At 41.4% G+C, this 23772-nt stretch overlaps 1 protein-coding gene across 2 annotated transcripts in view; it reads right to left on the bottom strand.

Annotated features, from left to right (window-relative positions):
- Nucleotides 1-10008: 10008 nt before the first annotated feature.
- Nucleotides 10009-23772, bottom strand: part of EFNA5 (ephrin A5) — a 269081-nt gene continuing 255317 nt past the window's right edge. Inside the window, exons 3-5 of one of the 2 annotated variants that reach the window (XM_019727980.2) lie at nt 18727-18792; nt 18242-18322; nt 10009-13259 (exon numbers count right to left, since the gene is read on the bottom strand). In XM_019727980.2, coding sequence (XP_019583539.1) covers nt 13138-13259; nt 18242-18322; nt 18727-18792 — 269 coding nt within the window. In that variant the 3' untranslated portion in view covers nt 10009-13137. The remainder of the gene's footprint in view (nt 13260-18241; nt 18323-18726; nt 18793-23772) is intronic. The other variant, XM_019727981.2, reaches the window with a different exon arrangement.

Raw genomic sequence — 23772 nt, 5'->3', positions numbered from 1 at the left:
TGCAGGGTGGCTTTCCTACTTTTTGTTATTTGTTTTTAACCTGAAAACAAACGCAGAATATAAATAATAATTAAAAGAGATAAGCAGGGGAGGCATTCCCTTTCCGTGAAGGGCCACACATTCCTCGGCTTTGTCTTACTGTGCTTTTGTGTCAAGCAAAAGATAAGGGTAAACACTGCACTACAAGAGAGGGAATCACGAAGCTGCATTGCTAATGGATTTATCCCAGAGCCTACAAAGGCAGGATAAACCCCCTGCTTTGGTTAACAGGGACTTCTCTTCTCAAGTTCTGTATAATTACTGACATCAGGTTGGGGAGTTGAGATAAGCGAGGCTCTTTCCTTGGACTTAAGATAGCAGATGGCCATCCCATTTTTAGTGTCTAAAAAAGAGTTATAATCCATCCATCTCTCTCTCTCTTCGTTAATCCAGTTTATCTAACCTGTGCACTCTTCATCAGTATTGAGAGCTTTTTGGGAGTAAAAGCGAACCCAGGAAACTTCTGCCGCCACCAAGTAGAACTGGGATAAGGTACTCTTCCCCTCTGCCTCTCCCTCCTATCAGGACACACAGATGTGAACCAGTGGGGGCATTTTTTGTTTTGTCCCACAAATTCATGCCTTGAAATGTTTCTGTCCTGTCTTTTCAGCTTAAGGATCTCACTACTGAAAAGGAATTTTTAAATAGCATGAGTGTGTAGAGAGAAAATAGTTATACCAGTATGTTCTGTGGCCCTTGCCTGCACTCATTTAGGAGGCCCCCATGCCATTACGGACAGCCTTTATGCTTGATAATGAGATGCCTTCCCTGCATAACAGCTAACAGGTGCCAGAAAATATTGGTTAACACTCAAGACTGCTCAGCAGGTTCTGCTTTCTCCGAGGAGCTTATGCCAAGTAGAAATGAGTTTCCACCAATCCATGTATCAGACTGGCTGCTGTTGTGCCTCGCTCTGTTAGGAAATGTCACGTGCTAATGAGGGAGTGCTCCAGATTCCCAAGGAGAGGACCCATTAAGGAACGTTCTCCTTGGTCTGTCTGCTCCTGTGGAATTAGAGTGGATCCTTTTTCACCCCGCTATTGATTCTCGAGCTCATTTGTGGTGGTCATTGGCATTCGTCTCCATGTGTGTTGGCCCATCTCAAATACTTCTAATTAAAGTCTTACTCTTATAATGCCTCCCTGTGCTAACTGATGTGGGGTATCAGCAGGGAGAAGGGGTTCTTTTCCCTGCTTTCTTTTGCCCTCATCAAAAAGAAAAGTTGGAGTCTTCAAGAAAATCAAGTGTGTTGTTTTATATAATTCATGGTGTCAATTTAGATGTACTGACCTTTGAAATATGGACAATTTCTTCAATCCTATAACATTGAAATTCAAAATCGGGTTTTCAAAATTCTAGCAGTGTTAATTACTCCCTCTGTGCTTCCATTGCACTTTCTTCATAGCACTTTGATTCTATCTTATCTGTTTAATAGACTATTTTGCTTGCAAGGAACCGTGATTCACTCAGACTAACTCAAATAATGAAGACTCACCTTAAGGATGGCCCATGCTAATCACGGCGTTAGAATCTCATGAAAACCTCAACATAGAAGCCAGGTAACAACCAGGCATCCCAGTGACTGGAATTAGGCAGTGGTTCTGGGTTTAAGGCAAAAGTTAGGGCTTGGCTGGAAGAAACGTGACTAAGACGTTTTCTGTGTATCTGTTTCTGTTTTGTTTATCCCCTTTTCTTCTGACTCATTCTGTTTGTAATACATCCCCTCTCAAGCAGGATTTACTAATTGTCCTGAGTAACTACTAAATAGCAAGGAAGGGCTGAGCTGTCTTTTCCTTGCAGAACACACATAGGACTAGCCTGTGTGTTGGCTGCCTCTGAGTCACATGCCTACTCTGTCCAGTCAGCCGTGACCCGTGGATGTGATGATGTGGTCTGTCATGTGGCTGCCGAGGACTGCCTCCCTTCTTTTCCTGAGAAGGGTCTGTGGCTGTGACAAGCTCCCTAACTAATGTGCATAATCCCTAATGATTGGGAGCTTTACCTGAGTGAAACAGTCTCCTATGAAGTACTAACCTGTAGTGCTCAGCCCAGGTTCTGGCCCATAGCAGGTGCTCCACAAATTGTACTGCATGAATAAGTGAATCTTTATATCCTCTTTCCCTGGGCTAGTTTTGGCTGACGGGAAGTAACTTGCGTTCTGCATGTGACTTTTATATCATTTACTTGCAAACAATAGGCAATGGCAGAGGATTCTGGATTTTTTCTAGATTTTGTCTCTTGATCTATAAGGATCAAGCCAAGGGGGGCCAGTCAGTCCTCATAGTCACGGCCGCAACCTGTGAATACAGGCTGCTGCTGTTACAAGCACCATAAGCTGTGTGGCCCAGACAGTGGGACGTTACTGTTCCCAGTTCTGGAGTCTGGGAAGTCTGAGATTAAGGTGCCGGCATGGCTAGGTTCTGGTGAGGGCCCTCTTCCTGCTTTGCACACGGCCTTCTTTCTGTGTCCTCACGTGGTGGAGGCAGAGAGGAGCAAGCCGAGGACACCAATCCCGTCATGAAGACCCCACCTTCATGACCTACCTCCCAGAGACCCTGTCTTCCGATATCATCACATTGGGGATCAGGGTTTCAGCATATGCGTTGTGGACGGACACAAACATGCAGTCCACGGCGAGGCTAAACCTCATTGCAGATGAGAAACTTGCAGTGATTCCAGCTGTTGTCTCTGTACCCTGGGGTAACAGGGAGACTACAGAATAAGCCCCTACTGGCTTATTCACAAGAAAAGCTCTTTTGAAAAATATAAATTTGTATTCTGGTTTCAAGGGGGAGGGGGTCTGGGCCTGTTTCTTTAGGGGGAAGGCTGGAGAGCCCTCCTCAAAAATACGAACTCCTCCCACTAAGTTGTGTGCTCTTCAAGGCCGTGGGGAGACATCACTAATGTTGGGGCCGGGGCAGGAGGCATACATAGGTCAGCCACCGTCCCAGGGTCGTAAGCTCATCACATGACTATGATCAGTCCCTCATGGACATTTCCCAGTGGGATTGTCTCCAAATGACGATTGCATCGAGATTCTGTGACCACAGTGGGCCGCGCAGTCAGGTAGCACCAAGTACAAAATTATGCTGGGCGGAGGCCTCCTCCTGCCTGGCATGCCCCCATCACATAGTTATCGTTCAGTTTGTCCTGCATGTACGTCCATCTACTTGATCAGGGCAAAGAAAGGGATGAGAAGGAGAGGAAATATTGTACTGATTGGCAAAATCTTCTGCAGCTGTCCCACCAAAAAAAAAAAAAGAATAATTCCTTTGAGGTAGGTTCTTGGCTCTTTGCATATTGCTTGAAAGGAAAACTTTCCAGTACTTGGGGGGCTGTTTCTGAAAGGCTATCTATACCCGCTGCATATAGTAACTCGGGTTGCTTCATGAGTTACCTTTGCTTCCTTCTCCACTGGCTTTTGTGCTTCCCCAGGGCATGTTGGGGAGTTTGGGTCAATTTCTGTGCAAATAGTGCTCACCCACTTTTTTTTTTTTCTCCTCTCTGTGGTGCTGACAGTTTGGGCCGGAGCAGCGTGGAGTGTGAGCCTGCTGTGAACAACTTAGCTAAAGAGCCTGGTGTCCTCAGTCGACAGAGTAGATAATAAGTCCTGTGGGCAGGATCGATGAGAAAAGGAGCAAAAAAAAAAAGTAGAACTAAGAGACGAGGACAGCCAAACAGATTCCAGCTAAAACTGATTCAGCTTGCTAATGAATCCCCGAGCTAGTACTGAATTCTTGATACTCTCTTCACTTCTCAAATCAAGTTACAAAATTGATTCCATGCCAGTTACAAGGGGCAGAGCTGTCACTTACCAGGGAGATTAACTCTTGCTTTGTTGAGTACTGACGAGGACCAGAGAAGGGCAAGACCCAGGCAGAATGCACGGCGCTCTAATGCGTGGCAACTTCAACATCTGAAGTAGAACTAAATCGAGGGTCTGTAATTTGCACCAGTGTACAAACTAGAGTGAGGTAAAGCTAAAGAAGGAATTTAAGGAAATCCCAAACCAATATGGATTTGTGTCATCTCTATGGATCCTTGTGCCCAGACTGGTTAGCCCTTGGGAGGGATGGATCTTAGTCTGCCAGTGCTCAGAGTCCGCATTTTCATACTTAGCCAGCTGGACCCATCAAGAGTGTTTGGGGCCCAAATATTAGTGTAATGACAGCTTTGCTTGGTTCCAGAATGTTGGGGAACTCTGTGGGTGGGAAGGACAGGTGAGTTGAGGAATAGACACCAAGGATCCAAAGTGCCCCGCCAGTGACACACCCCGCCAATGTAGACAGTTTCCCATTTACATCTGGGGATCTGTAAAATTCTTTATACACTGTGGTCAGATCTGCGAATGCCACAGTGCCTGGCTGGCTATCCCCTAGCAAGATTTCTTTTAACCACTACATTTTTGCCCTATGGCTTTAGATGTTCTCATTCTGATGTTTAAATGTATCTAAAGAGACCCTCAGTGCCGTGTCAAATATCACACAGCTCAGCATAAACAATGGCAAGAAAAAAAGTGCTGTGAATATATAAAATTAGAAAACAAAAGTAAGAGTGTGAATGTGTGTATGTGGATCAGGGGAAACTACTGAAAGAAGTGACAATACAACTTATTTTTTTTCTTATAGGCTTCCAAATTTTTAGACAAGTTTGAATGTGCACATAAACGGGGTACATTGAGGAATTATAGAATTTAAGTTACATTTGAAAAGTCCACTTTTAGAATAAAACCATTGACTCACAGACAAGAACAATTTGGGAAGTTGCCTAGAGCCCTTCTGCCAGTTACACTGCATTCGAAACTTCTTAAAGAAGGGATAAGCACTTCATTTGTTCTCCTTCAGCGGGAGCTCTTAATCAAGTTCTTAGGAATGAAGAGTAACAGAATGGGGCCTCTTTCCAAACCTTGGATCAACTTGACTCGGCTGCTTTCCTTGGGCTACCTGAGTTAAGTTGCTTTTTTTCTGTATCTCCAGGGAAGAATGATGGCAACCCTGCTTCCATTTAATTCTTCCCAAGCTTGTTGGAAAGAATCATTCGTGTATGTTTTATTCTTTATGCCTGTAAGATCTTGGGATGAAATACTCTCAATAAACCACAAAGCCTATTACTATTTTAAGTACCTGCATCTTCCAGGAGAAGGAACACACTGGCTCCCTGCAGGAGAAATAAATGGAGTCAGCTTTCTGGCTGGCACACAGTCTTTAGGAAAAAATTGAAAAAGACACAGATCTTCTTGTTCTGTCTACTGCAGAAAATGTGCCCAGTTCTAGTAAAGCAAAGCACAAATTTCAAAGGAGTTACGTGTTCCACGCTACACAGATTTTTTTTGTTGTTGTTTTTTTGTTTTTTGGTCCAAAAGAACAAGCTCTGAACACAAAAAGGAGAGGGTACTAGGGTGTTGATAAAACGCTGTTTCTAAGATGTGTAGGAGACGAAACATGTTCTTTCTCTTATTAGAGTGTCTTGTTTCATGGTTGTGAAGGAAAGAGAATGACTTTGACTACCTGCATTTCAAATGATACGGCAGTTTGAGGGAACACCTGGCACTTGTCAACAAAACAGCATGCAAAAATATTTTGTTCTATTTTCCCATTGTAATTTCTTAGATTTTTTTTTTTTTTTTTTTGGTCCCTCTCTTTGTGTTCTTGTCAAGATTGACAAGCATCTGTGTGTTACCAAGTGACATGGAGTTCTTGCTTGAATAATCATGACTAAAATCCAGGATATTTCAAAGCACATTATTGACTCCGGGAGCCACCCACTAGATAGACTCCTTCTGAATTAACTCTGACTGACGGCATCCGTGAGGCAGTGCTTTTACCCCCAATTGTCAGGTCCTCCCAGGTCCCTACCATAGCTCTGGTGTTGGCATCCTCATCCCAGGGTGTTTTGTACTGTTAAAAAGGTTTATTTTATGAATGTTACAGAAAACCCCACGTTTAGAAATTAAATTGAGTCAAAAGCAGACAATGTGGCGCCGGTGTCACTGTTGTTGACCTTCCTTTGGGTGGGGCCCACATAATGCCATTACTGGGAGTAAGATGGCAAAACCCATGGGACACTTAGAATGCAGACAGCAGTGGCTTTCGTGAACTGTCATGATATCATGTTTACTCTCAGCATAGACTGAAGTTTTTGGGGAAGACAGTTTGATAGTCTCGGATGAAAATTGCCAAAAGGGTCATTACGCTGGGATATGCTGAACGTGAGACCTTGAGTCCCCTTTCACTTGCTACCGAAAGGTGGCTCCAAAAATTCTGTACAGGAAGCGCTCAGAGCAGCATTTGCACAAGCCTACTGTTTTTACTTAGATGCTGTTTGTTTGTTTTTAGAATGGTTTGGCTATTTGGCTAATCGCCTCGCCCCCACCCCCCAAGCAAATGAACCCTTGGTGATGCTGTTGACAAATTCCTGGGGCAATGCAATTCCTTTCAGTTTTTTTAATCTTGTGCATTAATTTACACACACACACACACACACACACACAAATTGCAAATTTACTGCTGACAGGGTCCATCAACAGTTACAACTCCACTTTTAAAATAGGCACACATGTATTTAACCACTGAACAACTTGGCTAATTTACTGGAATGTATCCAACTAAAAACTGGCAGTGAATATTGGCCTGATTATTTATAATCATTTCAGAAACACTTGTTTTCCACAAGGAACAGTGCAAAATCATGTTTTTCATAGCATTTTTGCTAATACTTTCCTGAAGGATGCTTATGTTATCAGCAGAATGAAACTAAGCCTTACAAACATCTCTAAGAAACTTTTGCAAACAATTGCTGAAAAACTGCTAGAAAGGTCAATGAGCAATTCATCAGAATTTTCTTGAACTTTTTTTATGACACCTAGATTATATACATTCCTATAATAAGATGAAAGACTCTAATCATTTTCACTGGGAGATTGAACTACATATATGTGTTTTATTCACCAAAATTTCCCGTGATTCTTTTTGTCAAGCATCTTAGATGACTCAAGCATTCCAAATACTTTGTTACCAAGCAAACTAAATGTGATATTCACACAGCACTGCTTATAGTCCCATCTGTGGTCTAGCCTGCTTTTCCATTACACTGTACAACACTATCAATTGGGAACTGGCCTTTTAATCAGGAGTTCACAGTGACTTTCAAATTATCTTAGTCCCCAATTTTTCATTTTATCCCTTATCTCTAATCTGTGGGTTAGGTATCCTTCACCTTGGTGAGATCCTACACATCTCTCAACAGGCAGTCTCAGCCTCAGGAGCGGCTATCTGATTATTCTTTAAAGGGGAATCTGAAATTGTCACCTTTTCAATACTTCCCCTACTTCCTTAGGGCACTGTGGTAATTTATCTGGGCCAATATCCTCATAATTTGCCTCAGTGACACTTGGATGTTGTCTTGGGTTTTCTCATTTCTACTGTTGCCTTTGTAGATATGAAAATTTATTCTACGCACTGCACCATTCTCTTACAGCCTACAGTTGTTATTAACTAACCAGGTTCTGTTTTGTAAGCAGTGCCTAATCCTGTTTTGACTATTTGTAAAGATGGTTTCCTTTACCTTTTAGCTTCTACTCTTAAAATTCCAACTCACTTTTTAAAAAAATCTATTTCCCTCTTATTTATGCATAATGTAAATTCTTGAATTTTATCATTACTCTACAAATCATTACTATATCATGCGTACACACAATGGCTGCCTTATGTTGTAAACTTTGAAAGTACAGATTATAAACATTAGCTTTATTCTTCGCTGCAACTGAGCACGATGTCATGATCACTTAAATGCTTTTGATGATGGTGATGATGATATGACAACGTAATGCTGTTCTGTTTGAAACTATCAAAGGTGGTCCAGTACATCTTTTTTTTTTTTTTATGTGAGTTGTTCCTCATTCTACAAAGCTGTCATTCTTCATTAGCAAAAAAGGTTACAGTAAGTTATAATTAGTGTTTAGTACCCTGTCAAATAATTAAGCATAATAAAAAGCTTTCAATGAGTTTAATGTTAACATGGTGTAATTAAAGCCACGTCTTGAAATGCATTTAAGTGTCTATTATGTCAGATATTTGAGGCTTTTTCCCCCTACAGATGAAATTTTTAAATTGTGCTCATAGCAATGTCATCATCAGTGACAAAAACTCACATCACTCAGGTGCAAAATGGGCTTGACAGTACCCAACAAGAGCAATATTCAGAAAATAAAACCAATCACTTATACAACCCTTTTATTTACTGGAAAGGAAACTGAGAGCCAAAGATATTGTGTGACTTGCCCAAGGTCACACAGTGTTTAATTCTTTCTTGATAGTCAGAAATGAGGTTTTTGGGTTGTACTGAAGTGATTATTGTTATTACCATTATTTCTTTCTGATGTTTAAGACGTTTACTGGAAAAAATGTTTATTATGTCTTTTCTTGGTGGGGTGAAAAAAATACTAGGTGCAAAGCAAAAGAACGTAATTTGTATTTAGTTCTCGTATTTAAGTCATTTTAGGATGTGGGGCTTGTCATAGTGCCTATTTTAAGGCTCAAATACAGAAACAAGGCTGAAATCTCACCGTTTTCTCATTAGAATAATTGGAATGTGCCTAGATACTTGGCCATTTCTAACCCTGCATTCTTTGAGCTTCTCAGGCCTTCTTTGTATTGTCTTTTCGGTCCACAAAGATTGTGAAAAATCAGCAGAGTACAAGTAGCCCCTGAAAATAAAGGCGTCATTCAAGGAACAAAGAAGTAGAAGGAGGGCTCCAATTAAAATGATGAAAATCTTTAATTTTTATTTAGGTATACTTGTACGGACAAGTGTATATACAAATACAGATTGTATGGTTTTGTCTGTGTGTGGGTTGTTTTGTTTTTGTTTTTACATTTTTTACGTTTCTATAATGTCAGCATTTCAAAACAGCATTCGATGAGGCAGTGCAAAGGTACTGCAAAGCAGGGCACCACAAGCAGAGGACCACACGGAGCTGGACTTCACACCCAGACGCACACACAATGAGTGGCTTCAATGGGGTGTCAGGAGTAAGCATGGAAAGCGGATTTTGACTCATGGGTAACCTCCAACATGCCAGCATCTATTAAACTGTACACACAACGGGAGCGAGCCCATTGTAGGGAGATTTGTCTCACATCCGAGCAGCTCTGGGGCAAATGCCTGGGAAAAACTCAGTGATGCCAAACCAGAGACAGACCTGCCCATTCACGGTTCTGAGGGAAAAGAAAATGTGGGAGGAAGGCGAGAGACAACAAAAAAATAAACACAAGAAATAAAAGGCGGTTGTAGGCAAACGGGGTGGTGTTGGTGGAGGTGGTTTTCAAAAGCAAAACTCGTGACCACAGCTCTGTGGACCAATGAATGGAGGGAAGGAGTTTAAACTGTTTCACTAATTTGGGAAAAACTAATAAAAATGGTTGCGGCTGTTGCCAAAGCACCAGAGAAAAACAAAGTCCCTGGAAGTCCACAGGTGCTGGGTGACTCTTCCTTTCACAGTGACACAGAGGGAAGCAGCCCCCATTTAACCTTCTTCAACGAACCATTTGCAATCGTTCCCACGTGGAGGCTGCGTGCTACTGGCAAGACTTCCTGAGAAAAATGAATCTGTGTGTGAAAACCACCACAAACAGAAAACCAAACCAAAGTACAGAACCGTTTCTAAATTTCCTAAACTTTTTCAAACCAACATGCTGGGGGCGGAGGGAGGTGGGGACCCCATAGGGCTCCAACATCAGACCTTGAAAACATTGAGGACAAAATATTGATCAAAAAGTCATGTTGTTCCAGGTCCCAAGACGGTGGAGTCTTAAGATTGGGAGGGCGATGACCACATGTGAGTCCTGTATGGAGCAGTGTCTTGGCCAATTGTGACTCTTCTCAAGCAAGTATACATTGGATGTTTCAAAGCTTCAATGCATGTTTTGTATCCTGAAAGACTATTGTTCTCACTTACAAAAGACATAAGAATCAAATTAATACTTTATTATCAAACACTATATACAACAGAGGTTGCTAATAATACAGAATTTAAAGAACGCAGTTTTTTTTTTTTTTTTTTAAATGTTTTACTTTTCTTTCCTCTGCCACCCAAGAAAGTACAGTACAAAACAATAGTCTAAACTAACACCAACTGTTACCTGGTCTATTAAAGGATACACGGTATCCACTAAACAGACAGATCCTTATTTCCCTGCTTCATGTTGCAAAGCCCTTGGCAACCAGGGGCAAAGGTTGCTGGGGGTTGACTAAATGGAGCTGAGAGGCAGCTAAGGCTGCCCTTCAGACTTTTGAATTGTTTTTGAAATTAAAAGCTGCTATAAAGTTGCACTGACATCCTCCAAGCCCCCAGAGGGTTGTAAAAACACCACAAAAGGCCACCAGCACGTTTTGGACAAGATGAAAACTGATACCAATCATCTCCTTGAAAACTCCATGGCAAGCACTACCCACAATCACATCACTGATAGGTAGAGAAGCACACTGTCTACTGGCGTGGATAGTCTTGCTAATGTTTTTCTTTACTTAATTTGTAGTAGCATGATGGTGAAGTAAAGGGGTCTAATTTCACTGTGAAAAATGAACGACAGTGGCAGAGAGGGCCGTGAGTAATTATTTCATCATTTGTTAGAGACAAATGCTAGAAAAACCACAGAAGTCACCATTTCTAAAATGATATTAGCACTGCTAATGTAGTCATGACTAATTGGAATCATTACAGGATCATTTGATTTGCTTGTGGTTATAGAACATGCAGTATTATTTTGGTTCTGACTATTGATCCATTTTAGAAGGTATACTCCCCCTCCCCACCCCACCCACCCCAAATCCCACTGGACCAACAAGCCTGTAACTATTAATAAAAATAAGTAGTACTGGCTATTACTGAGAGTATCGAGCATATAAATAAAGGAAAAAGAATCCAATGCTGTGAACTTTTGTTTCAGTGAAATGGTGGCCGCCTTCTGTGATAACACTCTGCCACTCCAGAGAAGTTCCTGATGTCAGGGGAGTAGGACTGATTGCATCTGCGAGGCTGGCAACCCCACTCACTGGTTCCAAGTGAGCACAGACCCAGCAGTAACATCCATTCCCACCGGATCAGGTAAGCCCAGATTACATTTCCACATGTGTGCAGCTCTCCAGGGTGCAGTACCTGTACAGCTGCCTTTCCTTCACATGTTTTTCTAATTCTGAACTACTCATAATTCTTAGCAAATTCCCATTCATGAAATCTGTCCATACATGAAATCTGTCCATAATATGACCCCCCCTCTTTTACATATACAATTTTTAAATGTATTTTTTAACTGTATTATTTAAAAAAAAAAAAAAAAACACCCTTATTTCTGGAATCCTTCCAATTTTTTCACATCTTACATGATCATTGCATTATTATTATGTTTTTGTTTGTTTTGAAAGGCATGGTTTCTATTGCTATGTCGTACAATAGCAAACAAGGCAAGATTTCTTTTCCATTTGGTCTGACACTTTTCCCTGTCTGGGCTTTGGAGTTGAAAGTTCATGACAGCCTCATCAGTAGAAACCCCCAAGGCTTGCATTTCCTGGTAACCAGCCAGCGGAAACATCCCTCGCTGGCCATGCTAAGATTCTTTAAACAGGGTCATCCTGCTTGCTTCTCCTTCTGCCCCCACCCCCACAATGAAACAAGATAGCCCCCCATATTTCTAAATGTATCAAGGGATACCACTTTTTCTCACAAGTTTAAATAGGACAAGCATATATACTCACTCTCAGCATAAAGTATATCTAAATAATGTATTTTCTATTCTAGTGGATTTTTAAAAAAATATTTTGTTAAAGTCTTTGGGACTCCATCTTGTTTATCTCCCACTTATAAACATGTGTTCCCCCTATGCTTCAGGCTGTGTCAGAAAGGGAAAGAATATAAAATCAACACTTGAATTTTTTTATTTCAAACTTTGGAATTTTTATTCCAAATTTCCCTTTAGCCCTCCCAAGTAGTGCTGACTGACTCTCTGGGTGGCAGGGGTTTGTGTCCGAGCCCCTGGAGTCATGGAGTGTGGAGCAAAACATGGGTACTAGGGTGGGAGTCGGGGAAAGGCCACCGCACACTGGCACTCCAGCAAAGCCAAATCACATCTCCTCTGGCCACTGACCTCCTTACCTCGGTACATACTATGCCCCAGAGGAGTATCCAAAGCTATTCCACTGTGTACTCATCAACCTTGGCTTGTCAGCCTCAGGGAAGGTCACTTTAGTCATAAAAATGCCTCTTTGAGTTTCTTTAAAAAACAAAACAAAAATAGTTGTAGCACCACGGTGATCTATAGTCAAAGGAAAAACAAAACTCTGGTGTACACTGTCCAGTCACCAAAAATATTAGAGGCACTCATACATACATACACCCACCAAACTTCATTGTCTTTGATTTCACACTTGCTCTGTGCTAGCATTCCAGCACCCTACCCGCCTCCTAGAAAAAAGGCTTCTTTGACAGAGCACAAGTTTTGCTGTCAAGAAGGCTTTAAGACAGGCATCCTAAAAAAAAAAAAAAGTGTCTGAACCTTTCAGAAGCCTGTTCATTGATATACGCCTAGAGGAAATGGTGTAATAGTATATCCATTCTTAATACCTCCCCTCTGGACCTGACACGGTGACATGATGCCCTGCGTGATTAGCTTACAGACCTGAACGAGAAGGCATAAATATTGTATGGGAGAGGAGAACCCTCCCGGGCCTCACAGTCACTGGCTGTATCTGACACAGTGCGCTTACAGAGGTGAGCTCTTAGAGGAGAATGCACAGGAGCTGATGACCACTGGTGTCACAACGACAATTTGGCATTTTCGTCTGGAGTCCATTGAATTTGGAACGGGTGAGAAAAGTCAAGGGCTGGGGGTGGGGGCGGGGTGGGGGAGGCAGCAACTACTTTAGCCCCCCCCACTGATCCCCCAAGTTGTTGCTTAGAATTCAGGCTGAAAGAAAGAAAACCAAAAAATCTGACATCTGCCAAAAAACCAATCACAAGTCCCTTCTTAGGATGAGCAGTTAGGTGGATCTCTGGTGTTCCAAGACCCTGATGTTTTCTGTGACAGGTGACGGGAGGAGACTGTGCTATAATGTCAAAAGCATCGCCAGGAGGAACAGTAGGATTGCCAAAAGGCGGCTGGGTATCCTTGGTGTTTGTGCCGCGTTCTCGCCGCGGGATGGCTCGGCTGACTCATGTACGGTGTCATCTGTTCAAATAGAAAGAACACATTCCAGTGAGATTTCACATCCTTAATAACTCTCTTGCAGCAGCCTGCTGTTAACAGACCTTGCCACCCTCTGCAAAGTAAGGTAATGAACCTTGTGCCACCATTGACTTTCATGTCTGCATAATCACTCATTATTTACAGCAAACAAAGGAGAGGCAGAGAAAATTGGACTTTCTCAGCCACAGTAACAGTTTCCTTGAAAATTGAGGGGAAGCATTGTGCACACACTGCAACCTTTGGCACATGAGCTTACTTTGGTTTGCTAGCAGTCAGACACACTTCGCACACACGTGAGATACCTGAAGGTACCTTTTAAACCCAAGATGCCTTTGAGAAGCAAGTAACATGTTTGGGAGGTGGGGCAGTTATTTTGGCATATTAGTGGTTAACAGGAATGGGTGCCCGTCTTTCTCTGTTCAGCACTTCCATAGTATCAGTGTTGAATGCCTGGTTGCTGGGAGCCTTGAATTTTCAAATATGAAAAAGTAAATGCCAACACAATAGCTTTTAAAATAAACTCTACATAATGCCCCCTAAACTTCAGTGAACCGGTGTGCTTACAATTAGACATCAATTACGGTGCTGTTTCCATTACAGACCCTGTAGCTCCAGGGTTAAGTGACTTGAACTGAACTATGTTTTATTTTTATCAGGCTGAAGCTTGGCACATAAATGATCGTCATGGATGCAAATCTTCCTCTGAATAAAATGGATTCAATGAGGTAAGCTTCATAGCTATAAAGTGTTCTGTGAGGCTGTTATGACTTGGGCTAGTCTTCCTGATCTGTGTGATTAGCAGGCGTAACTTGCAAGCAGGAACTTTGCAGTAATTAGGACCCAAAGATAGACTGCAGGCGTGCCTCCAAGCCACACTATGCTCTCATATGGCACATCTATCTTCCTTCCCCCGGGCCCAACTTATGCTTTTAGACTAAGTGATCTCTGAACTACATTTTTGGGGTCAACAGTGGGGTTCCGGGGTAGATTTTCAGCATTGGGGGAACCTTCCTGGGGGAGCTCAGCAGTTGTCATCCTGGCTTCGCTCAATGGTCAGAGAAAACGGTGACAAGTGAGACTTTAGTGGTTACTCTCAATTTTGGAGACCTCAAAGGAAAATCCTTAATTATCTCTGAATGGTTCACCTCAAATCCTGTAATGGAATAGCTATCTCTTGGTCTAAACTCATATTTTCATACTGCACAACATGTCCCAACAAGGATGCTTTTTCTTCAGTGGGTGGAGTCACACTCCCTATTATTTGTCCTAAAGTGACCACTTTTCGGCCCCTGCTTCTGATATGCTCATGTGGGCTCTTTCTGTTCATCACGTATATGAACTAAGAAACATGTTTTCTCAGCACTGAGTTGTCTGCCCTGGAGGGCTCTTATGCCAGCCTGTCCTCATGTAAAGCTGCTGTAGCCCTCTGCCACATTTGCTCCCCTCTCCTGGCCCTTAGCAAACCTGCATCGCGAGACTATTAGACTAAAAAAGGTTAGGAAGCAGGAATGGGAAGTTAAATGGATGTAGAGGAAAATACAGAGCCCCACATGGTTTAGGAAATACTGGTGGACTCTTCTTTTTTTAGTCTTGCAAAGGTATTAAGTCTATAGTTAATGGGAGGCAGATGTAAATGCCCTTAATAGTCCTGAAATTAAAATCCATATTACTTTCTTAAGAGCACCAATATGTTGTCAATCAGAAGAATAGCGTACTTCAGGCTTAATTGTAACAGAACCATCTACCACAAGGCATATTGCAGAGTTCACTTTGAAATAGGACTGATTTATACTCCTGAAATTACATCAGCTGATGGGTTCTTCTCCACCTCATTTTTACTAAGCTATTACTTAGTCCTCGTCCTTGTAAAGGTTGGAAGGGAAAAAGGTACCCAATGATACTAGGTACTCAGTATGAGCCTGAGGGGGGCCTGCATTCTCTGTCGCTCTGGGGTGAATGAACCTTGCAGGACATTGCCAGAAAAGCATTTGTTTTCCGTATAAATGATGCTCAATGTGCTTTTCAGGCCTCTAACCATGGACAGTCTTTGTTATTAGCCCTTTTCTAAGCAACCAACTAGTGTGGTACTGTGATGCCCTCCAAGGGGACAAATCCATCCATGAGGGCCTCACAGTTCTTCTGTCCTTCCTGCAACACACTGGCCCTGGCTCAGGAGTCTACAAAGTATCCTTTGATTAAACCAGGGCATCAGTGCTGGGAGAGTCTATGTCCCCCAAGAAGCAAAATGAGAAACAGGCTGCCATGTGGGTAAATCTGAACGATTTCAGAGTTCTGAGGAGGAATGTATAAGCATAGTCTGTCCCAATAGAAATCGCCCCTGACCGCTGGAGAATTTCTAACACTTGTAACAGTGACTGTGTCTTGGAAGAATAGTCCTCTTCAGAAGCCAAATCAAAGTTGGCCTCCTGGCTACAGGATTCCACAATTCGAGGGTTTCGATGGTTAACTGAGAAGACACTCGTAATATTTTGGAGCAGATTATGTGGCATATGTCTGCCCTGTATCATTCTGTATCCCTGATGATAGGAAACTGGCAGGCAGAGTGTGCAGGCAAACAACAAAGACAAACACATTCCAAAGACAGGTGAATTAGTACACATATCTGAGCACATGCAATGGGATCCTTTCAGGCTCCCTGGATTCAGAAAGTCTGGGTCTACACTCAGCCACTCAACACACTGATGCAGAGCTGCAAGTCTAAATTTTCTGAGGAATAAGGCAAAGTATTCAAATGTATTATTGCATTTTTATAGGCAGGGATCATAGCTCAACCTTGTCTTACTGTTTTCTGTGAAGATGCTCACCAGAAAGCTCTAAAATACAGTCACGACTGACCAAGGAGCCTTTCCTGCAAGTATACTTATGCATGTCCACTCCCCGACCTCCACGCACACATTCTCTCTCTGGCTACATTCTGTCAAACTTTTGCACACCTCCAACAGTTATATGTGCATAGATATGGGGACCATCATGGTTTTTAAGTGCTCAGTGGAAAACAGATTGTTTCCCAAAGGACACTGAAATACGCTCGCGTATGAATGCATTTCAGTATCTTGCATTTTATCATTAGTTGAATTCAAAGGTAATTTTCTTATTGTCAGAACAGTCCTCAATGTGCCTCTTCATTACCAGAGAAAAACATACTGTTAACGTTTCTAAACACCCTCTTGCTTTCTTGATAGGCAATGGAATTTACATGGAGATAAGACTGGAAAACTATGCCACCATTCTGTAATAACATGCATGAGAAAATCATAATTCAGGGTAACTTGTATTTATAACATGCCTAACTCTGCTGGCCATGCTCTGCATTGACAAAGCCAAGAGGATGAAGTTCTCTTTATCAACATCTCTAGTAGCAGGTAAGAGAATCCTACTTTTATATTAACGTTGGAATGGGAGTTGAGAGATCTGAATATTAAACCTGGATCTGTCTTTAGGTGTATAACCCAGACAAGTCTCCGTTAACAGAGATCCCATCTAACTCACAGGTCCTATGACGGTCCAAGTCCTCAGCTTCTGAGGAGTCTGGTACCTTGAAAAGCCACAGTGATGCTTCCAGATTTCCAGGACACAATTAAAATGTCTCCACGTCAGCACTCATTCCTTACAGCTTTCTAAAGGGCTAACTGATCCCTAGGGAGCCACTAAGGACTCTGAGCGCTTATTGTACACACCTCTCATTTGCTCTCTGGGTAAGATGCCTGCCTTAGAAAAACAAGAACACTTGGGGAAAACACCTAACTCCTCCTGTCAGTTACAATGGTGAAAGCTATTGTATGTCCTGAGGCTAAGTTTCCCTAAGGCTCATTGACTGTGTGTCCCAATAACAACACTCAGAGGAAAAGGGGACCTCACAATCCTTTAATTTCTAGGACCATAAGAAAGAGAAGTCCTGCTGCAAATAGATGGAAAAAAGTCTATGTTTACATAAGGGAGAGGGCTAAGATGGAAATAATTTTATTTCCCTTAAGCTTTGAGATGGTCACAAGAGATGGGTGAGGAAAGGAAAGGACTGGGAGATGAGCATACAGGGGACACCGAGGCACACTCCTCAATATACAATAGCTAGGGAACTCCCACCCCTCACAATCTATAGCTGCATTAAATAATCAGATTGAATTTACAACCAAATGGATAGTTTACCTGTTTCACTGTGTATAGTATGCTACAGTGTAAATGCTTCAATGAGTACTTTTGTGGGTTCTGTTTGTCCTCAGTGATAAGAAAGTCTGGGTGTGTGGTAAGTTAGTAGAAAAATATCTACCCTAATACTTGTTTTGCCTCAGCAATCAAGGATCACATTTGGCTCGACAGACTACAAAATACGTTTGTGGGAACAGCAGGTATGTGAATTTGTGGTATTAGGGAGGCAACATGGTTATAGTTCTCTAAATCAATTGCTATTGACAACCACAGCACAAATATTTGACATAAAATGAAGTTCTTTAGATCACTTCAGTGATGCATGTGGATTTTTAGAAGAAAACTAAATATGTTGAATTTGTTACTGTTTTGTGCAATAATCTTATTTTATCCATAGATTTGGACATAATATAAAATTTTAGAAGCATATACACAATAGAAAATTGTTCTGTCTTATATGAAAACAGATCCATTAATATTCACAGTGATTCGCCAGCATGCTCGGAGGATATGGTAAAAAGTAGTGCGATTTTAGCAGTCTGATGGGGCTTCTACATTAGAATACTGCATTATATCAAACCCATGTCCAAAAAAGAAAAGTCATATTTTATCTAACATGCACTACACAAAGATACTGGAGGAATGGGAAGGATATAAGTAATATTAGCATTGCTAGCAATGAGCGAAAAGCAGAGCAACTCTAACATGCAAACATGCAGAGAGGAAGAAAGGAAAAAAAGTACTGAAGCACCAGAGAGAGATGCATTTGTTAAAAGAGATTCTCTAAGCATACTAACCTGCTGGTTCTAATGAATTTTCTACTTTGTCGTTAACATCGAAAACACGATCATGAACACCTATAGTTTTCATACAGCTATCTATAACAAAAATAGAGATAACAGCCAAATATGTTAGTGAAGACACCCTTCAACTCCCGTTTCTTTTTTTTCTATCTCTCTATTTTTTTTTTCCTTTTACTTAGGTAGAGATTGGTTTACAATCAATGGCATGTATCCAAATGCCAATATTATTCCCATTTGCTGTGCGCGCACAACAGTCTAAGAAACAACAAGTTAGCAACTGCTGTGTACTTAAAATAAAAGCTTCATGAAGAATGATGAGGAAAAAAAATCTGATGAAAACTAAAACATGGATGTTGATATACAAAACAGATACCACACAGGATTTAACAGTAAAAAAAAGTGTTACCGCTGCGGACCAGACCACACACTATCGCATGCGCAGTGAAGCCGCCCTCTGAAGCTCATTCTGGCGAACTTACTTGTGGGTCTCACAAAGACTTTGAGCTTCAGACAGGACCTTCTTCCATTATCTGGGATTGCAGAGGCTGTGGATAAGACAAAAAGAGAGCAGGAGGGAAAGGAGAGAACAGATTATTCTTCGTTTTCAAATGCACACGGTGAGTCTACAATGCATTCTTTCCTGAACAAGAGGAGCCCACTTTTAATTCTTTCCAGAAGTTAAAACAAAAAAATACATTTCAGATTGATGTAGACGGCTACAGAAACAGCTACTTTCCTACCCCTGTTTTCTCTTTTCAATATAATACAGACAGGATCATGCAAGAATGTTGGTAATCTACAGAAAATACTGCGGATTTTTATTTCAAAGGCTCTTCCATTTAACGTGATCTGTTATCAATTTTCTCTAAAATAAGAAGATAATGCGTGAGCCCTCCTGCTTTCACAGCGCTCCTCCTCCTCTACTGCAGGAAAGGGGCCCAGCAGAGCCCAAGGTGAAAGTGCTGGCAGAAACCAATAACAGATAGTTACAAGGCCAACTTAAACATGACCTACTTCTGCTGGGGAAAGCAAAGCTTTGTCTGTCCTGAAAGCCTGTCTGTCAGTGCTTTGCAGGTAATTCAATTAGAGGTTTTACTCAGAACTTGGCTCCACATTCTATATGACTAAACCGAGTCCAGCAACTTCCATCATGCTCTTATAAGTACAATATGCTATTGAGAAAGGACTATGCAATGGTACATTTATTCTTAAAAATTTGCCACAGAGAAGGATGGAATTAATAAAGCGGGCTTACCAAAACATGACAACATGTTTCAAGTTATAAATCATTTGAGGAAGAAACTTTCTTCTCCTCTTCAAGATAATAAGACTGTAAACTTTCCTTGCATTTGAAAGATTATCTCCCCTCAGTACACACAGCATATGTCAAAGGGATTTCCAAGGGCTGTAGCACCCTTAAAAATCACATATGTTTACTAATGCATTCTAGAAATGACAAAAATTACAGAAATGAGTGCTGCATACTTTCTTCCCTATGTGTTTGCTTCAAGTGGTTTCTTTGTTCCGAAAAAGCAGATGACATCAATCAAAACACACATGGCTTACAATTCGTTTGGTATTAATACCCTCAGTGACAAAGAGACGACGGGTGTTTGGTGTGCCTTCTCTTTCCTTTATTTTTACCTTTTCCTATTCCTTAAGGGGAGCCCAGAAAACTAAAATGCTGATTTTGCAGGTGAGAGGATTCAAGAAGCAAATTCCAAACTAATTTTACACAAGTCTCCTCATGAAATTCCAGATCCACGTCCTTTTAGAGGAGAACTGATAAATTCACCACCTAAAAGACGTCAAGCTGCAAAGAACTCCAAGTGTTGCTCTTCAGCACCTGTTGAAAACTCTTCTAATTCTAAGACAAAAGTATACAGAAGAGATGTTTTCGGCCCTCCCCATCTCCCCCATTCATTCTGACAAGCAGTTAAGAAGTGTTAACAGCTGGCTTTGCTGTAGGCTTTCATTAAATCAAAGTCGGAAAAACTCCCTCTACTGACATTTACAGTAACTGGTGTGTTATTTAAGGCACAATATTTGCACTCTGTGGTTTGATCCAGGAAATGGTGTCCTTCCTGTGGACCCCAACAGCAAATGTGCATGTCACAAATACGGTACACATAGGTGACTCCGATTCACTAGGAAAACCATGGGTTCTTGAGAGTTTCTGTCTTATTCATGAGAGGTGGTGTGGAAAAGTGACACACAGATATTTACACTGCCGTTCTACAGATTTCTGAGCTGAGATGAACTCACTTTTGAACTTGATTTGCACTGATTTTACCGAGACACGGCAAGAGATTAACAGGCTCAAGGCAGAATCAAATGTTTAATTGTTTTAGTGGGGAAACTTCTTGGAATGAGTACAGTCTTTCAGATTTATATGTAGGAGAAATCCTATAAATCCAGGACATAAAAATCATTGTAAGTTGCCCAGGAAAAACTGACGAGTTCTCTCATCAGCTCTCAAACAGGGACAATTTGCCTCAGCCATTGAATGAGCTACATTCTTTTGTGAATTAATGTAAAATGTAATACTTATACTTATGTAAAATAAAAACCTCTCCTTCCCATCGAACTTCTCCATTAGTTCCTCATCTCTCTAACACCGGAAAAGTTGTAACAATGATAGCGTGACTGACACCTTATGGTACTGTTTGACTATATTATACGCTAATCCTTAGAAAAATTGATGAACAAAGACTAATAAACACACTGTGAATACACAATGCAGATTACATTAAATCAGTTGACTCTACAACCTGACCTGATTTCAAAGTAAAATCTTAACCCTTAGAGCCAACCTGAGAGGGTGTGCCTTGCTAGGTCAGTATAGCTTGGGTTCCTTATTTATCACACTGAAAAGGAAAACCAAAAAGCATAAAAAACTTTTTAAATGCTTTTTTATCCATTTATCAGCAAAACTCAATGTTTTATGCTTTAAAAAGTGAGAGTGTGGCTTTATTCCATGTTACGTTTCAGGTTTCTGAGCCCCACAGCCCTTGGCTGACGTAGGATGCTTTTATACCACTTACAAATATAGGTTAATTAATTATTAGTAATATTTGAAGATATGAGTGCTCTACTAGTCACAAGTAAACGAAAAGCAGAGGATTGAGCATTAAAAATACAAAATAACAGACGCATTGAAAATGTAATTTTCACAAAGAAAATCCTCTCAGGATCAATATGAGTAAAAACTTAAAATGTGCTTGGCTTTTGTCAGAAGGTCAGTAGTAATATCCCTATGATTCTACAGATATCACTACATAATGACCATTATCTTAGTTTAAAAAAATTTATATTTAAGTTCTTATGCTGCTTTCCTTAGAAAATTAATAATGAACATTTGAAAACTGATAATGATTAATTACTAAACATGTATTATACCGGGGGTGCCAAAAAAATGTTTACACATTTTAAGAGATGTTACCTATGCTCAAGCAGTGGTTCGTCATAAACAGAAGTGTCTGGACACTGATGGTCACCACTTTGAGCACCTCTTGTAATTGCAGAAGTCAAACATGACTTGTATTCATCTTTTGTCATCGGTATATATTATTACAATAAATACAGTTTTTTCCTTTTTAAGATGTGTATACTTTTTTTTGGCATCCTCTATATATTACTACAGCTTCATCCATCCATCCATCCACTCAAATGCTTTTAAAATTCCTACTGTGTGCCAGTTACCCTATTAGGTGCTGCGGATACAAAGATTTATGGGACAGACGGCTCCTATTCTTGCACTGTGCTTTTTCCAGCTGGGGACATAAATAGGAATGACAGTTTAGGGCACCAGCAAGGATCTGTGTGATAACTGAGGTCTGCATGAATTGCCAGCCCAGCTTTGGGCAGGCAGTTAGCTTATCTGGGAGGGAGAGGGTGTCACACACATGTTTAGCAGAGGGAATTTTACTGAGGCTTTACAGGTCCTCCAGAAGCTAACCAATAGCAACTGGGACAAAAGAATGAAAACATTTCATCCCCAAGTTCCCAAACTGGAGGTTTAGCAACCAAGAAGAAGTATTAACCTGCAACAGGTAAATAAAACCTAGATCTGAACTCTTCCTATAAAGGTATATGGATTTTCTCATAGAATTTGTCAAATTAAAATGAGAAATTCAACTCATGTCTTAAATATTTGTCACACAATCCAAAGCCATATCCCTTTACTCAGTTTACTACTGAAAATGTACATTTGGAGTCAGGGAGCTGGGTGTAGGGACATGGGGACCATTAATACAAATACACCCTCCCACTCCATGATCTTAACAGCAACTTTATAAATCAATCCATAGGGTCCCTTCCCCACTAACGATCTGCAAAGTACCAATCAAAACCTTACAACACATAATGAAATATAACCTGGGGGCCCTCTGGTTCTCTATTTAGAGTATCCTGCTAATAAGGCTGCAAGGGCTGCTTATCTTCATTCTGTTCCCATGACTTCAAACCTTCAGCCTTCCTGAAAACCCATTTCCTTGGTCTCCTGGGGCTCAGGTGAACCCTGCTCAGCACTTTGCAGCCAATTTGATACATAAAGGGGACCACATTCAATGCCCCAAAGCAGTACTTCCAAAACCTGTATTTAGGATTGCAAATATATGGGATATTCACGTCACAATTCACTTGAGGCCTCTCAGTCAGATATGGCAAGAGAATATTGGCATGGTGCTTGAGGTAGGCAGTTTCTGACCTGCCTTCCTCCCCACCTCCTCATGTGCGCCCTTTGTGTACTCGCCTCCCCTGGAGAGTGGGCTGGACCGAGTTTCTGGCTTCTAATGAGCAGAATTCAGTAAAAGTGATGGGGTGTCACTTCTGTGATTATATTGCAAATGACCGGCTTCCCTCTTGCTAGCACTCTCTCTCTCTCTCTTGCAGTCTCTCTTGTTCATGAAGTAAGGTGCTGTATTGTGAGAGGCTCATGTGACAAGGACCTGAGGGGAGACGTCCAGCCAAGAGCGAGCCTGCAAGAGCAGGCAACAACCTGTAAGCAACTGAGTCCAACCACGTGCGTGATTTAGAATGAGAATCCTTCTCAGCTGAGCCTGGGGCTGACTGTCGCCTGGTGAGAGGACCCAGCTAAGCGGCCTCTGCAGTCCTCACCCACAGACACTGTGAAATAATAAATGCTGTCTTAGACACAAATTTGGGGGTCATTTGTTACTTGTGCTAACGGATACGACGCTATATATAAACAACTCCGTGCAATCAAAGACTTCCCACGCTGACGTGGGATTTGAGGACAGAGGCACTGCTGTGTACTCTGCTAAAAGTCCTCCTGGCCCTCGCTCCCACCCAGCAGCTCCTGCCTTATTCTGCTGCCTTGTCTAAACAACTGCATCCCCTACTAGTTTACTTCTCGAGCTACTGTTACAAGGTCACTTAAAATAGGCCCCGAAGAGTGGTAATTATAAACTGCTGTGCTGTTGAGGAAATACTACAAGACATATCTATTTGTTTTCACTCCAGCATTTAAAAACCTGTTTTTCACTTTCTGTCCCTTGCCACTT

The sequence above is a fragment of the Rhinolophus sinicus genome, linkage group LG03 (assembly GCF_036562045.2).
Source record: "Rhinolophus sinicus isolate RSC01 linkage group LG03, ASM3656204v1, whole genome shotgun sequence".
Classification (NCBI taxonomy): Eukaryota; Metazoa; Chordata; class Mammalia; order Chiroptera; family Rhinolophidae; genus Rhinolophus; species Rhinolophus sinicus.
This window is presented reverse-complemented; position numbering and strand designations above follow the sequence as displayed.